This window comes from Anas platyrhynchos, chromosome 2 (genome assembly GCF_047663525.1).
Source record: "Anas platyrhynchos isolate ZD024472 breed Pekin duck chromosome 2, IASCAAS_PekinDuck_T2T, whole genome shotgun sequence".
Taxonomy (NCBI): Eukaryota; Metazoa; Chordata; class Aves; order Anseriformes; family Anatidae; genus Anas; species Anas platyrhynchos.
Genome location: NC_092588.1, coordinates 64,843,893 through 64,862,140, shown reverse-complemented (window position 1 = coordinate 64,862,140; position 18,248 = coordinate 64,843,893). Strand labels below are relative to the sequence as shown.

General features: G+C 36.9%; 1 protein-coding gene across 3 annotated transcripts in view; it reads left to right on the top strand.

The window, feature by feature from the left end:
- The window catches only part of GABBR2 (gamma-aminobutyric acid type B receptor subunit 2), a 520,678-nt gene that overhangs the window by 95,764 nt on the left and 406,666 nt on the right, over positions 1-18,248 (top strand). For all 3 annotated transcript variants that reach the window (XM_027451831.3, XM_072034868.1, XM_072034869.1), the window contains one exon: positions 11,767-11,904. In XM_027451831.3, coding sequence (XP_027307632.2) covers positions 11,767-11,904 — 138 coding nt within the window. The remainder of the gene's footprint in view (positions 1-11,766; positions 11,905-18,248) is intronic.

Sequence of the window (18,248 nt, the reverse complement as noted above, 5' to 3'; positions counted from 1 at the left end):
GTGCCAAACGTAACCACAGTCTGAAGGTAATTGGATGAATGACAGGATTTGGTCATTTGGAACTACTTTGTGATGGGTGTCAATGAAATTTTCCATAGAGCTGGGTTTTAAAATAAAAAAGTAGGATCTACTAAATCAGTATTCAGACCAGAGGGAGTCTGGGATTTTGTTATAAAGAACAGCACACATAGAGACAAAACAGTCTCTTTTGGTGTTTACAGCTCTTAGAGTTCATTCTGTGTGGCAAGCAGGCCATGAGAACAAATCAGTTTGTTGTGGATGTGTCACAATCATATAACATTTAACTAGCTAACCAAACTAGTTAACTAATGAAGAGAGTTAGGCTGACCTTACAAAGCTGAGCTGGCCAAGCTAGCAGGTCTTAGTTTCTAGTATGGGTTGTTTACACTTTCCGGACTTGCACTAAAAGTATTTGGTTGATTTGGGGACGAATGCAGGTTTGATCTATGTACTCTGTGGGTATTTCACCTGTGTACAACTCAGCTATGTTTCACTTCTGGTCCATGTGTACTATTTTTAATAGAGCATAAGGTGGGAACCCCCAGCAGTTGATACATCAAGGTGAGTAATGCTGTGCTCTTTGCAAGCTTAATTAAGATTCTCCTTAGGTACTCCAAAGGGGAAAAGTATTGGTAATTCTACTTGCAGAAATCACATATCATGCTGTAAAATGTGAGTGTTAGGGATTTATTTGGCAGCCTGCAAGCTTGTTTTGATCTTGCAGAGGAACAGCTCTTTGTTAACCAGGTTGCACAGAGGCATTACTTGGTTGCGTAGCTTTAAAGCCAGAGAAATTTGGTCTCCGTTTGTGAATGCAACAGGATCTCAAGTAAGACAGGTCCACCGTTCCATGTTTTTGAGGTAGTTCCTAATTTCTACTAACTAGTATCCTGAAGTATAAAACCAAACTAGGTCAAGGTGAGCCTTTAAGTAGGGAAATCTCAAAAACATTGCACAAGTTATGAAATAAAAGGCTAATGACACACCTGGAATAACCCTGTCCATAAAGTTGGAATTCTATGTATCTCCCTGCGCTGCTAGGGTTGCTTGTTTGTTGCAGCCAAGTCCATGACATCTCAGGTTTGTGTTAATCTGCTGGTTCCCTTTGGAAAGTCTCTATTTCTGTCTACTTTTCTGCCCCATTCTGCACTCTGGAAGTACGTGTGTGTGTGGGGAGGGATGGATAATACACCAATATAGCACAATGGTGGTATTCGTCACAGTAGTTTTGAACCAAGAGCACATTTAGTCTCTCTGATACTAGAGATCCATTTGGTGCAGGTTGTCCCTGCATGACCATGGGTCTGGATACCGTTTCTAACCCATTATTTAAAAAGTCTGTGACTTCTATAAAATGGGGAGTTATTGTAGTCTGGTCCTATATTACCATTTAATCCAAATTAAGGCATATCATGAATTTCATTTGACTTTTATGGGCTAAATGAAGTGATACCTTATCCAAATGATCACACGTTATTCCTCCTTAAATAAATTAGCTTAGTAGAGTTTTATTCACTGTAGACAAAGTTCAGCTATTTTACATCAGTAAATGATTTTAATTAAAAAAACATAGACGTGATGAAGAATATCATACCAGATTTTCTTGACCTCTGGGTCAAGAAATACATTTTTGCCATTCTTACTTCATTAAGCCGTTTTTAAACTCTTACTTTGTCAGTTATATTGTTTTTCTGCCTTATGTCTGTGTTTTCAAAATTCTTACTGGAGGAAAAACAAACAAACAAACAAACAATATGGCATCAGAAAAAGCCATGCTGGGAGTTATCTAAGTTGTTCCATGTCGCACTCTTCATAAACAAGGTTTCCCTCTAAAGAAAAAGTTTGATATTATTTTTCAAAAATACCTGATGCTTTCTGGACTTTTATTAGAATTCAAATATAGAATGTCACAGATACTTTTGTGGTATTTGAAAAGATCTTCTCACATTTTCTAGATAACCAACTCTCTGAAGCTGTAAGAACAATTCTGAAGGCCCTTATAGTCATCTGTATCTCTTTTATTCCATCTTTGCACACTCAGAATAAAGTTTTATTTTATTTTCATGTCATAAAATTATTAAGAGAGAGGAGGTTTTTGTATTTTTGTATTTTTTTTGATGAAATTGGAGCCTCTTTCAGGAGAGAGTAGGTTGTGGGATAGGAAAAATACATATAACAAACTTCCCTCACAACCGTTTCTTGCTGATTGCTGAGAGCCAAGAGATTTTTCAAAATATCATTGCACTTCAGCTGCAGTTTTGCTTATAGCTTATTACTGGAGAGTAGGATGTCAGACGTACTGTGATGTATGTTGCTGTTACTTCCAGTGTTTTGCATTAGTACATTTCCATTTTCTTGCATCTACAAGAGCTTCCTTATTGTTATTTATAAATTTGGACTTCCTCCTTCTATATTCTTTTCCATTCTGTTTCTTTTTACTTGATGCAAAGAGCATAGCTGCAATTAAAAGAAGTTTTGCCATTTTCAGTACACATCAATTTTCAGTATACTAAAGAGATGCATATCAACAGTTCAGAGGATGATGAGCTCTGCATTAAGTAATTTTTCCTCCAAAATAACCCAACCAAAAAAATTCTCCTATTGCAACTGAGTAGGTAGTATTAATACTTTTTTAAAAGGTACATATAAAGAATAAGAAAAAGAATAAGGGCGTATCCAAATGCACAATGTATAGTGTGTGTGAAGTCATCAAGACATGATTTAATCCCTAGTAAATATCTTACTGAGTTTAGTGACATTCAGGTGGTACTTAAAATGTTCACAGAATTATGCAGAAAGGAACATTACTTTCTTGACAGTAGGCATGAAGAAAGAAAAATGTTGGTAAAATTAAACTTTAAGGCATTTTCAGAAAATTGATTTTACTAAACATAGAAGTACTTCTGTATTGTTTACATTATTATTGTTTTTATTTTTATTTATGTTTATTGTTCATGCTGAACTGTATCTTTTACAGTGCTCATACACTAGCTGTGGAAAAAAACCTCCATATATTTAAATTTGATCACACACACCTTTTTACTTCTGTGACCTTTTTTCTTATATTCTACAATGACACCAGTAATGGAATGAAGGAAATCTAACCAAAATATTCCAACAGATTGTGACTAGATCTGGAATGATCTATGAAAATATAGGTTATTTCTATAAGTGTAAATATAAGTGACAATGAATTAGGGGGAAAGGAAAAGAAACGAGAAGAAATCAAAGCAATATGAGTACCAAATTGAACAATTGATATTAGTGACTGTGTTGAGCTTGCCAAAATTACCTCCCTTAGCACTTCATTTTGTACTCGATCTACAACTGGCAAATGCCTTGTAAATCTACTACAGCATAAGTCTTTGTCTCAAAAATATGAGGAAACAAAACAGTAAGTAGCTTGCATCAATAAATTTAAGTGATAATGATCTTAGGGTTCAAGTGTTTGAAACAATTAGCACCTTCTGAGGTTACTTAAATGCCAACACACAACTGATTTCCTAGGGGAATTTTAAAAAGCCTCATGCTGCAAACAAAGAACTGAGACATTTTTGTCTTGATGAATAATTAAAATTAATTCTCTGTTTTGTTAGAAATCATTGTAATATTGAACTTTGGTAAAAATTAGAAAAGCTGGAGAAAATTGAGCCACAATATTCTCAACAATTTATTTGTTTTTTAAACATCACTCTATATCTTCTTTTTTTCCAACACTTCCTCCGGACTTACATGCTTTGCCATAATTCCATTAATTTCCATAAAACATAGGAATAGCAGTATAGATTACACAAGAAGGAAGAAGAAGCAAAAATGAGCAAGATATTTGTCTCCCAGTTAATACCGAACTATACCAAAATATCTGATAAATGCTTGAGCACTGGGATGTGAGAGGAAAGAAGTCAATTCTAAGAATTAGGTTTGCTTTTTATGTATTCATGGTATATATATGGGAAAACAGATGTCTACATGCTGCTAAACATCTGTAAAACTGTGTTTTGTAAAATTATTGGATTGATTCAGAAGTGAATGAGTTAAATAGAACGAACTGTACGTTATGTGTGATCAAATAAAGTGTGAATTTTATAAAAACCCTTCTGTCCCAGGAATATTTGAATCATCACCAATTTGATTCTTGTTAGATGATGGGCCCAGCTGCAGAATAATCCAGGAGAACTCAATAAGTTATACTGAGGGATCTGACTAATTGCGCATATTGCACAATAGGATCTCTCTAAGGCTTTGGCCCAAGTGCTAGCTTGCCATTAGCAATTCAGAATGAGATGTTAATGAGAGATTCAGAATGAGAAGTCCTGGCCAGTGTTACCTGAATTACAATTTTTGTTATGGCACAGACTTAGAACAACTGCATTTGATCAGTGTTACAGCCAGAGAAAAGAATACAGTGGGCCTTGTGTAAAATTATACATGGAGAGGAGAAGCAGAATGAAGGCTGAAACTGAATTCCTTGGGTTCAGTGAACCATTTGTGTTTACTAAGGCTGCTTGAGCAGCTGAAGAAGGAACTGTCATTGGCTGTTTCTACTTACTGTTGTTGTTTATGACATTGCCTTAAGAGCATGAAGTGGTCCTACAACATGAACAAGGTTGTGAGGGAGTGACAGATATACTGCAATCTGTTGACTGTTTCTGTCTGCCCAGCATTTTTCACCTGTTCTTAAATAAGTTCTTACAACTAACATCACTCATTGGCTCAGCTTTGGCTGGCTGTGGATTCCTTTTGGAGCTGGCTGCACCTGGCTCTGTGCAACCTGGAGCAGCTCCTGGTCTCTTCTCACAGAGGGCACCCCTGGAGCCCCCTGCTACTAAAACCGTCATATAAGCCCAATACAGAGTCACTTTATTGAAAGGACATGATCTTCATATCATGCAAAATGTTTCTTGAACATCTTCTGAACTGCTGTCTGTGCAACAGTTACAGATCAAGGAGAAGCTTCAACTTTCTTTGAGGAGAGACTTCAACTTCCAAGCTGAACATAAATTTTGTGTGAAAAGAGGGAGACAAATTGATCTCTGCTCTTATTGCGTGCTTAACCATGGTGGAAACTTAGGCAGAGTCAGCTTTGGTTACACAGGATTTATCTACTTTTTACATCTCAATTCCATTTTATATAGGAGTACTTAAATTGGGTTAATCCAGTGTAAATGGTATATACTAGAGCAACTACTAAAGAGAGAGAAAATATAAGCCATATTAAAAATAATAAAAAATAATAAAAAAAAGATAAACAGGTAAAAAGAGAGAAAATGCATATACTCCTTGCATAAAGACAGACGGGAAGTTTTTGTTTGTCTTGCTGGATGGACTCAGCTCTCAAATAGTAGTGAACTAAGAAAAAGAAAATAATATTGAGCAAGAAACCAAACCCTCACAAGTTGTTTAGGTCCCTAGAAAAAAATGGCAACAGAAGAGTTGTCACCATTGCTGTGAAATCAGTAATTTATGAAGAGACAGGCAGTACCACAGATGGAATACAAGATATTAAATGGGATGCTAAACACCAGTAGCATAGTGGTGACACTCTGAAAACTAGTCCCTGTATAGCAGGCAGGATCAGATAAAGAAGTTGCTAGGTAAAGTCGCAAAGTGTGGCTAACAAAAAGGTGTCAAGCTGAGAAGGTTAATTCAGTGGGAAATATTTCATTGAATTAGTTAAGTCCTCCTCTGTTGTAACCACTTCTTCTATACCAAAATGAAATCTAACTGCTAGTAGTTAAAAGATGATAGAGAAATCATATATAGAAGAGCCTGCAATTTGGGATGAATTGGCTACAGTTTTGAGGTAGAGAAGTCTGGTGTAGTTGGGGGGTGGTATTTTTTTTTCAAATACAGAAATGAATGGCTATTAGACCACTGAATGGCGATCAGACCAAGAAGTGGTATTGGTATTCTCCATTGTACTGGATAAGATGATCAGCAGAGCATGTAAGGACAGGGCAAGCACTTAATTGTACGTTCCCAGAATAATATACTAGCCACCAATGATTTGTGATTCAAGAGTTTTCTAAGAAAATCATTGACTCTATAATAGTTTGTTTGTTTGTTTGTTTTTTGAACTCATCCAATTTCTTTTCATGTATTTGTGGACTTAAAATATTCATAACACCTGATGGCAAGATGTTCCGCTCCTACTTATTGTGGCATGAAGAAATTTAGAACAAATAAAAGGAAGCTGTTTTTCCTTTGGTGGTTAATTACATAGTCACGGGATGTTGTTGATATCAAAGTGTTGGTTTCAAGAGCCATTGAACAAATTTATGGAAGGAAAATCCAGCTAGAGTGATTAAATGCAAAAACAGAACTTCTGACTCTGAAAGTTCATAAGTTGCAAATACATGCAAACCAAGAGGATGCCTTAGGAGAAGTATGCCCTGCCTATAAATCCAGGTACAGAATGTTAATCTGATTGATCTTTGTTGTAGCTCAGATCAGTTTCCATATGTTCTTCACTGAATTGTCAGTATTGCTTAATGACCTTAAAATTGAAAGAAAACCAAATGAAAATCATTTTGTTGTTCTCATTCCTTAGCTCCTTCCACACTGATAGTCTAATGTAGAGTTAGTTTCTGAGCAAGATTTTGTAAAGTGTAGGAAAACTTTGTACCTCTGTTCTCTCTGTTCAAGGAGGTCTTATCAGGTATTTATGAGCATTTCCTTCTCTCTCTGATGATATTATCACAGAGTGCTGCTGAAAGCTCTCATGTCGCTTGAAAAAGTTTGATATATCCATACGCAGATGATTCCTTCTCACCATAAGGGATATCTATCCTTCAGTATCTCAACAGATACCAAAACAGTTCCTTGGGTTTCATTTTGCTCAGACAACTAGAGTTGTGCCATAATGTAGCTAACTGAGAAACAGCTGGGCATAGTTATCCAATAGCTAGAAATCTAAATATAATCATGCATCTGAACAGTGCATCAATTCACAACAGTTCTTGTTACTTGTAAAACTGCAGATTTCACTAGATCCATCAAATTACAGGTACCAGCTCTCTTGCTAGTCCTGTAATTACTCAGACCTGTCAATGCCATAGGAGTCAGAAAACTTCATGAATCAATTCCACGGAAATTCTCATTCTCTGCATTGAGGATTAACTCTGTGTCACTCATGTGGCCCTGAGGGTTTGAGAGTACACCCAGGCATTCACTAGCTGCCATACAGCCCTCCTGACAGCCAGCAACCCTCAGAGGTTGGTTCAGCTTCTTCTGATTTCAGTGTTGTGCTTTTCATATAGCCCTGCGCAGCAGAGAGGAAGGATGACCTGCTACTGTTTGGGTAAACTAGAAGGTCTCACTTGTGTTTTCAGCTGCTGTGCTGTCCTCTACGGAGAGGTTTCTTATCCCTGTGCATCTGTTACCCTTCAGGCAGTACTTTCTCCCTGTTTGTTCTGATTCCTTTCTTGATAGATGATGATTGTCTTTATTTGTCAGCCTTTCCTTCAAAGAGGATTCAGAAAGGTCAGCACTTCAATCCCTAAACTCATTCAACTCCTTTCCTATGCAGCAGTTCATCTGGCTATTTTTCATAATTAAAATAAGTAGTCCTGCTTTCTTCAAAATGGACTTTGTAAGGCATCATCTGTGATATTAATAAGTCTTTGTCTCAATGAGAAGTTGAGACAACTCACACATCTCTGCTTGGTGATTTCCTGGTGTGACTTGTGCATGCAATCTCTACCAAGCCATTGTGTTAAGTGATGCATTTAATGTAATTATCCATTAAAAGTTTTGTTTGCTATTTGTACATGGATTATTACTGGCTCCTGACTGAGGCTAAGCACAATAATTGATATGTTTGGGATGAGTAGCTCTCAGCCCCTTCCTCCAAAGAAAATTGTATCATGTACTAAATCGCATGTATTTGAAGTTATAGTTATGGTATTAGATTTCTCTGACAAAATGCATTGCAGCCATCCTCAGTATCTCAACATGCAGTCAAGATCAACCACACGGCATATCTGTCTCCTTTTATATATGAGTCAAAAGTGAGCTGGCTGCAGTTCAGCTCAGCAAAATAGAGATGTTAATGACAGTTTAAGTGAAAGAGCGAAACTATCTAGCAAAAGCCACGTTGGCTCCTTTGAGTAGTATTTTTAATTGTTTAAGTGTTTGACTTTTTATGAGGGATTCTTTCCCCTTCATTGCTGTTAGTCATGCTCCAGTTAATAACCAAGTCAGTTTCTTGTCATCTACATGTGACTTACCCTGTAGCCTCCTCTTTTTTTTTTTTTTTTTCCCCCCCCTAAGGATTTAAGTTCTTATGCAAGCTTTTGTTGTATTGTAATTAGATTGCTATGTAGCATTGCTCATGGATCTAGTTACCATCACTTGGTGAGAACAACTCAAGAACTCATTTGGTTATAGGCTGGGCAGTTCTGTGGTGCCTGATCTTTTTGTCTTTCAACAACCTTGCCCACATTTAGGGATATATTAGGGTTTGGCAATAGATGATGGTGAGCAGCAATAGGGTCTTCTGGGATCTCTGAAAAAGTGATGTTATAAAAGGGCTTTAGGAACTTACTAAGATGAATTTCCCATACTAAAGGCAGGAAGAAACCTTCTCTAACTGCTTGTCTCTCTGTCTCAGTAGAGCTATTATCTTTATCTGAATGATTATTTTTTAATGCTTGTGACGGACTGTTCTGTTGCTTGCAGGAAAGAATGTTATATACAGTATATGTTGTGAAAAGTGACATTAAACAAATGTGAAAGTCTGCTTTCTTCCATCTCTATTGTTTTTCCTTTTGTTTCTGTCCAGCTTTTTGTCCATCCTCAGTTTTAAATCCTTTTTCTTCATTTCTGGGAAACATTTTGGACCATTTTTACAGTTTTGCTCAGGGAGCAGACTGACTCTTCTAATTAATTGTGGTGGCTTAAAAGGCTACATGGTAGGCTTGTAACTGAATCTCATTCAATAAAACCCCACACGTACTTTGGACTGATCAGTAATATATCTCTGCAGTGCAAACCTTTATACTTTAGGAAAGACAAATAAAGCTTTCAGCATGTCTTCCAAGGAGAAATGATGAGTGGCTGGAAGAGTATTGTTTTCATGAAAGTGTCTTTATAAACATGCAGAGACCAAATAAATAAGAAAGAGGAACCCTGTTTATAATAGCAATCTGAACTTCCCAGCAAATTTACACACTGTGGTCCTTGTAACTGCATATAGTGACTTTACTACAGTGAGAAAAAATTTTGTAGGCAAATAGTAGTTAAAGGATGCATAAAAGTTTTGTAATGCAAAAGTAAATTTTAGTATGAAGTATACTTCAGATAACAGATTGTACATCTTTATCATTTAAAATACAGAATTTTATTTCTCCATAACTTATATGTATACCCACTTCATGGGCTACAGCTTCCAACTGTTATTTTACTATCAACGTCCTTCTTATTTCATATATGTATTCTTTTTAAACTTTTATTCAGTGAAACACTGAAAACATATGACATAGTGCAAAAATATGAATTATATTCTCTGATTTTAAGTTGGTAAGAAAATCAAGTCAATAATCTCTTTTGCTGCAGGTTGAAATGGTGGGGTGAATGAGGGCAAAGATTTGGCTAAATGTCAGTTAAGTACAGTTTCTACATATTGTATTTAAATTTCTAGAGTCCTTGGTTGCTTATAGAAGTAAAGAATCACAGAATCACAGAATTGTCTAGGTTGGAAGAGACCTCAAGATCATCGAGTCCAACCTCTGACCTAACACTAACAAGTCCTCCACTAAACCATATCGCTAAGTTCAACATCTAAACGTCTTTTAAAGACCTTCAGGGATGGTGACTCGACCACTTCCCTGGGCAGCCCATTCCAATGCCTCACAACCCTCTCAGTAAAGAATTTCTTCCTAATATCCAACCTAAAACACCCCTGGCACAACTTTAGCCCATTCCCCCTCGTCCTGTCACCAGGCATGTGGGAGAATAGACCAACCCCCACCTTGCTACAGCCTCCTTTAATGTACTTATAAAGAGCAATAAGGTTGCACCTGAGCCTCCTTTTCTCCAGGCTGAACAAACCCAGCTCCCTCAGCTGCTCCTCATAGGACTTGTTCTCCAGACCCCTCAGTAGTAGAATATTTAGCTGCACTGGGAATAAAAAAATGATATTTAAGTAAGGGGTGGAGGTGTAAGGATGGAAGACTCTGCCTGATCACAGTCTTGATTCCTACACATTATGAGCTTGCCAATGATCCATCAAACTGACAAGGGAGCCTCTGCCATACTGATTTTTTTTTCTTTTAATAAGAAAGAAAAAGTTGTTCTATATTATGCAATTTTAAACTCTGCAGCAATAATCTGTATCCTTCTGAAGAAGTAAGAGGAATAATTCTATTCTGGCAAGTAGCATGCAAATAGAATACTTTTTCTTTTAGCATATTAATTCAGTAAGAAGATTAATATAAGCTTGCAAACTTCTTAGGCAAAATCTTTATTCTTTCAACAGAACGCAAAACAATTACTACTTGGATGCTGATAGTAAGCGAACTGTTTTATTGAATAGTTACAATGAAACATAGGAGGTTGGTGTACAAAAAATAGTTCATGTAAAGATTATGAGGAAGAATTTGTAGAGGAGGGAAAAAAGGGCAGAGGATATTGTTTCAAAATGGAAGATAAAGAAGTGTCTGCTACTAGAGAAGTGCTACCTACCATTAGAGCCCATTGGTAGGCAGACTTCCACTACAGTTTGGAATCAAATTCTGAACTTCAGGTACGTGTTTTATTAACACTGCTGCAAGCTCAGGAATTAAGATGGGACTACATAAATTATTGTGAATGATCAATACTACTCCAGTCAATGACTGATATTCAAATATTTTGCAATACTGAGTCTTACTCTTTATTTCTATTGTCAGTTCTGGTCACAATTTATGGTATGGTTATTTAAAATTGAAAAAAAATAAACGATGTAGTTATTAATGCAATTGAATAATTGCCAAACTAATTATCAGAAGATCCCAGAACAAGTCATGTTGAATGGATCCTCAGAAAGTCATTTAGTCCAGTCTTCTTCTCAAAGCAGGGCAAGCTATTAGAGCAGACAAATTAATTCCTAGTATATTCTAGGAATACTCTTAGAATATTCTTTTGATATTTTTTGAAGGCTTTGTGTTCTCCTTCTAAATGACAGACTCTTTAGTATATATGTGTATACACACATACGCGCGTGTATATGTATATCTATCTATATATATATGTATTTTGGACAGAGTGCTGAGCATGGATTTTAAGAACAAGTTTCTTAGAAGTCTTGTTAGAGATGGAACTTGCTTTACAAAGAGACACAATGGGTAATGTCAAACTTTCCTTCAACTATGAAAGTTCTGCTGACATCTAGTGTTACATTCCAAATTTTGCCTTGGGAAATGGTAGCTCTGAATGCAGAATGATTTTTCATTATTTATTTATTTATTTTTATTCTTTGTCAAAAGATAGTATCAAAATTCGGATGTCCCAGCTCTGCTTTGGAAGGAAGACATAAGGGGTTTTAATGATGTGAGGAGGGGGTTTCCTGTTCTTTTACTGCAGCGTGTCCAAGGCAGAGTGCACAAGTTATTCGTATCTGGGCCATAAGATATTATATGTTGTTCAATTTATACTGTGCAACCCCTCAAATTTATCCCTACCCAGTTGTTTATTTCTTAGTTCGTTAAGTTATTTGTGATGGTGAATATTTTCTCTCTCTCTCATTTTTTTTTTTCTTTTCCCCAGTGTGACAATGCAAAAGGACTCAAAGCCTTCTATGATGCAATAAAATATGGACCTAATCATCTGATGGTTTTCGGTGGCGTATGTGCAACAGTTACTTCTATCATTGCTGAATCTCTAAAGGGATGGAATTTGGTTCAGGTAAGACATGAAATGAATTATATTCAAATGCTGAATATTTTGTTCATCTGTCTTTTTTAATTTAGAACCTTAGTGTTTGATGCTTTTTAAGCTTAACATTTTGTGTAATTAGTATACCACCATTCTGAAGGTCAGTGCAGTTACATGTAAATAAAGACAGCCACTTTTATATAGTACTAGATTCCAAGGCATGGCATTGTGCTCAAAATATGTGAGTGTGGGACAACAGTTGTTCATCTCAGCATGTTAATTAATTAAAATTAATTTGATGTATCTCAAAAAGCAACCTAAAAGTTCAGTCATGCTAGGTGAGCAAATCTCAGCTCTAAACAAGGTAGAGGAACTTGTCAGTCCTTAAACTATGGTACACTGGGGTCTTTACTCAGTCTCTACTCAATCATAATGCAATAATTCCTATTGACTTTAAAAGTGTTAGGAGTACATAAATTGTAAGTAGTAACTGAGCAAGAGTTTCAGTATTTGACTCACAGAGCACATTTATTCCCAGCTGTTCTTTCTGACTTTCTCAAAGGTCAAGTTTATGGAAAGGTTTCTTCTGCTGAGGAATCAGAATTTATTAATATTAATCTTTAAAATGCGGATGATAGCAGTATGATTTTCTTCATTTCTTCAGTCATCTGCCCAGTAATGATCTTGAGGTTGATAGCTGTTCAGGCAATGCAGGCAGCAAGTTTTGTTTTTCAGCTGTGGAAAAACCTCGGCGTCCTACCCAATATTTGTATTGCCCAAAGATATAATTTTTATCTTGCTTTATTAATATATATATATATTGTGTAGCAGAGTGATAAAATAATAATATATAGCAATCACTTGAGGTTTCACTTACAAACAGATCCCTCTTTTCCACCTGGAATACTCACTGAGCAGAGTGCAGAATGAACAAATGAAGCATAATTAAGTTTGTGAAGAAGATGATGATCAGAGTACAAATGGGAAATTCTTAGGAGGATAATTAAAGTAGCTTGTTAACTGTGTTTGCAATGCTTGTCATATCAGACTTTTTTTTTTTTTTTTTACGCTTCAGGATTATTTTTTTCTGATGTGAAAAACATCAGTTCTACTATGGAAACAAAATAATAGAATATCTCTGGGGAGAGCTGGGAAAGGAAGGGAAAGCTTGAAACTATCATTTACCACTCTGTAAAAAATGGCCTAGTACATGGGCTATAATGAAATGTGTGGCTGGAGCCCTGTTATTTTGGAATTTGTCACATGGAACTTCCAGATGATATAGCTTGTTTTAAGGAATGGGATTTCATTGTGCCAAATCCTTTTAATTTATGCTCAAGTTCTGCCTGCTAGAGCCTGAAAATCTTTTTTTTTTTTTTTTTTTAAATGCAATTGCTCAGTCAATAAGTAAAGGCAATTAGAAAGCTTCTAGTTGCTTTTAAATGGTTGACTTTGTCAATATATGTGTTAACTTATATAATGATATGAAGCATTGCTACCAGACAGCATCTGTTTTTCTGTATTTAACAACTACAACTGTGACAAAATCCTAAATGTTATTAATGATACCAGTATATCAAGGGATTCTCTGTTGCTTGGGTTCAGTGTCCTGCAGGCACTAGATCAATCCTCACATGGCATAATTCCACTTTGTGGCAGGTTTTTGTATATTGATTGAATGACGAAAGAACACAAGTGATAGTGTGGCTGGGGAGTGTGGTGAAGCTTAGTGGATGGTACAGCAAGAATGGAAACAGTTTGTGGAAGTGTCGTGTCATACAGAAACAGCAATATTTGTATCTGCAAATCAGCGTGTATGCATATATATATCAGCATATATCTGCAAAATATGATGTATAAGATAGTGGGAAAACGAAGTATAAATCCTTCCACTCCTCAGAATCCTCTGTCTTGAACATCTTTGATTAAATATGTAACTTGAATAGATGGAATAGACAGAAATCTGTAATTCTTGGTAGTGGAGAGATAATATTCAGCCTGAAAAAATACGGGACTGTCCTCCCTCCCTTAAAGCTTGAAAATTCACCTCAGAGAATCAGAGCAACCTCCCATAAATAGTTATGTAAATTTGTGATCATGCTAAAGTCATTCTGTGTTGCAATCTAGAAGAAGGAAAACAGTGTATGTAGACAAAACCTAAGGTGACATCATACTGCTGAGTAGAGGATTTGCATTTGGATGTCTGACTCCATTGTTTTTCTCTGGTGCAGGCAGTCGTGAACACAGAGCTCTTAACCCTAGCAGGAATATTTGATTTGATCTGATTTACGCAGGTGTCCTGTGGCTGTGCAAAGTGATGACTGTCTTCCCTGCAAGAGAAATGCAGAATACTGGGAGTACTGGGGAGAATAGGGAAGAAAAGAAGGACAACAGAACATTTACCTTAGCAAATCAGATACAAGGCCGAATGCCTGGAAAACTTTTCTAGAAGCCTTTTAGCCCTGAATTCCAAGTTTCTGTCTAACTGTTTTTCTTCCACTTGGGAAACTTTTTTTCTCTTTTTTTTTCATTTCTGCCTCTTCCCTATTATCTCCAGTAAAAAGTCTCCAAAAACAAGAAATCAAATAAAAGGCAAAAAAATACAAATGTGCTGGAAATTATTACATTGCCTTTGTTACTCAAACAATGCTACATGTATAATAGTGATGAGAGGGAGGAAAGGGAGATAATTTTCTGCAAAAGAGCTGTGGTCTGTACACTCCTTACTGCGTTCTGTTGATAAAGGCAGTGTCTTTACTTCACTGTGTGAAGTACAGTGACTTTTGCTTCACTGATAAATTGAGTTCACTGGTGCCCCGCAACAGTGTGAAATAAGGGAGACTATCAGAGCTTAACAGTCTTAGTCTGAAGGTGCCTTGTTCTGTCTTGTTTTCATACTGTGTCTAAACAGAAGGTACTTTTCTTCTCCCATCTTGACAAATTTTGATTTACTTGTAATCAGTAACAGAATGGGAGATTTTGTTCTCAACCGGCTGTCTTCAGCTGCTGGCTGATTCAATTATCTCTTACTGTAAAAAAAGTAATGATTTTTTAATGGTGCTCTTTGAATCTGTGGAAAAAGCAAGTTGTTTTAGACAGCAAATACTTATTTCATCCTTAATGACTTTCACTGAGATATGCTAGGTGTCACAACCTGTTTCTGAACACACATTCTTAGAAGGAGAGGCATATATACCCATTCCTTAGCTTCTCAAACCTGGAAAATTGAGAGCTTCCCTGTGAGCCATTCCTGTGTGCCAGCAGTCATTACTTTGCTGAGTGACAGCCTGAACACAGGCTGGGGACTGCTGCTACGGCTTTGATCTCCCATCTGTGGTGTGCAATCAGTTTGAATCTTTGGCATTTTGCTTATAAAGTGCTAATACTATTCTCTGTATCTGGCAATGGGTCATAAAGGTTTGAAGGTGTAACATGGGGCATTTTCTTTGCTGTCAGGGAAATACTTCAGTATGAAATTCTTCAGCATTCATCTTATCTCCATTCCCTTTCAATGAATATTTGAGGCCATTAAGCAGTGTAAAGAAGAATCACTGGCAATATCTGCACTACACTGAAAATGACTAGTTATGTATTTTATTTTATACACCAATACGTTCCTGATAGTATCCAGGTTGTCCAAAATGGAGGAGATTGTTCATAATTCAGTCTTCCTCTTCTGTTTCAGGCTATCCATCAGCTGTTTATCTTTCCATGTGAATTTCTTATACTGTCAAAACTGTCTGGTTTGTTTAGACTGTTGTTTCACCTATTTTCCATTGTCATCTGTCACTTTTTGTTTCCCAATTGCCATGTTAACATAAGAATTTAAATGGGATGAGGATTTTGACCAAACTGGCCACCTCTCTCAATTTGTTGAACTACTTCTCCACTTTGGAGATTTTTCTTTTTCCTTTATTGTGATGTTTACATTCTCTTACAGTCTGCTTCATTTATCTTTTCTGTCAACTCTGGAAATAAGCCTCTTCCAGAATCAGTATAAATATTACCACTTCCTTGAAATATCCTCCCTCCACATATTTAATGTAATCTAGTCATAACTGCTGGCTTCTAGACAGGTAACTGCTACAGGTCCAGTGATTAGATCATAATGACATTGACAACACAGAAACCTTGTTTAGGATTCAGAGTCTCATGTTGGAACGTTTTCTGAGAAAACTGTAGGTACTCTAATCATGATGTATTGCTCACTTTGTGGGCTGGACTTCTGGCAAAAAAGTCTCCTGTATTAACATGGGGCAGCTTCATCATAGAAAGGGAAACTCCTTTAGTTCTCTAGCTTGATGTCATGGAGTATTAAAGAGCCTACCCTGAGATTTGTTATATTATCACAGAAGTTCATAGGCATTCAAGATCCAATACCTGAATTGCCAGAAAGACTGCTGATGAAATTAATGGAAATCACTGATGCTCTTAGCCTTTGGTTTCCTTCTGAAACAAGACTGATGTGATTTCATTGCCAGTTCCTCCTGATAATTTCTGACCACTCTCCAACCAAAACCGTATTTTAACAAAGAACTTCCCAAAGATTATGAGCCTCTACACATTTCTGCATAAAGGAACTGCTGGGGAGAGGGATCCAAATGAAGGAAAGGCTGTGACATGAGCATGGAGGTAACTGGGAGCCTGCCATTACATTTGTTGCTTCTTGTCCAGCTGCTGATTATGAGAATGTGACTGATTGCATTGAGAATTTTAAAAGCAGTGGAAAAAAGCAGAGAAAATGTGGACAAGTGGTAAAGCACAGAGGATTATGAAGCAGGATTTAAGGTGTTTTTGTGTGTAGAATTTTAGGACACACTATACGAAAACAGACTTTATTTGTTGGCTCTGTTACTCATTAAAGTACATGTTAATACAGCCTATAGCTAGTGTTTTTTAACACCTCCATAACACAAACCATCTCAGAGGTTTCTATACTGCCCACTGAATCATGTTTCTTCTTGTTAATGTCAGGATTTTCTAAATCCTCGTGCTTGTTACTTGGAGCTCTGGCATGGGCACATAAACATTTTGAAAAAAAAAAAAATCACGTTCCTTGTCACGTTTGTTTCAGCACAGTGAGTTTGTGCTACTTTTGCCTTCACTGCACAATTTCCATGTATCATTAGTCTGAGCAATGAAAAGGGCATTTAAACTAGTCTTTGGCTAAGAAGATTAGCTACTTCTATCTATGAGATGCAGGCGGTCCCATTTGAACAGGCCAGTCTCCCATTGGAATATGACCCAGCACACCACAAAACTAGAGTCTTTGGCTTCTCAGCCCTCAATTCACTATTATCACTGGTTTTTTGTTTTCTTTGCTTTCCTATTTTATCTCCTGGGATTGGAGGGATTTTGTAGACTTTCTTTGCTGGTGTTGTAATTTTAACAGGCAAAGTGTGCTAGGGAAAACACTTCTTGAGGACTTATGTAAGGTGCAAACCGGATGACATTCTGGTCCTGCTTTCGGGAGTTAGTTGTGCACAGAAGGAAGTTTTGCTTTCTTCATCATAGAAATGCCTGGGAGCTCCTGAACAGGAAGAAAACACAGCAGGACTGACCTTCAGGTAGAATTTCATGTGAAGATTCTCCTCATTTGAGAGAGGCTCTGTTGAATTTGGAGGGAGAGAGACCTTTTAGTTCTACAAATCCTCCCCTTGATACACGTTGCCAGCAGGAGCTTTGCTGTTATTGACGCAGCCCTCCTGAAGCTGCGTGGTTGCTGCTGGGGAAGAAAATGCATGGGGAGTTAGATCAGCAGTATCATGCCTCCTAATTAGACTGTGTCTCTGTGGGTAGCACAGATGTGTACATGTGCAAGGTAGGATGGATTATGGCTTGGGAAGTTAGTTGTATATTCATCCTCAAACTTAGAGAAATGAATGTTGCCATACACCTGTGGGGACAAGCCCAGAGAAGAAGAATTAACTTAGTAGTGAAAGTTCTTTTTTTCCAATGTTGATTCCTGGTGCATTATTTCAGTTGTACCTCAGCGGAAACATTAGTCACTGTTAATCACAGAAGTTTGTTTCATGAAGTTTAAATTGAAAATTTCAGAAAATGTCCAGACTGAGGTATGGTAAAAAGTGCACATCTTCTATAGCAGATGCCCTGCAAGATGTAGCAGGACCTTCCCTCCACTTCTTTCTGTCTTCTGTTTAAATGTATGAGACTGATTTACAGTGAGATGACTTGGCTTAATCTGGCTTTCTCTCAGTTTGAAATTGGCTTCTGTCCAGTATGCACTTAATTTAAATATGATTAGCTGTTCTTTTTCATCTCGTTTGTCTTGTATTTCTACTGTTGGAGAGAACAGTAAATGACAGTGTACACTGTTTTTGCATTTGATCTAAAGTCAGCAAGTTCAGTTTGTT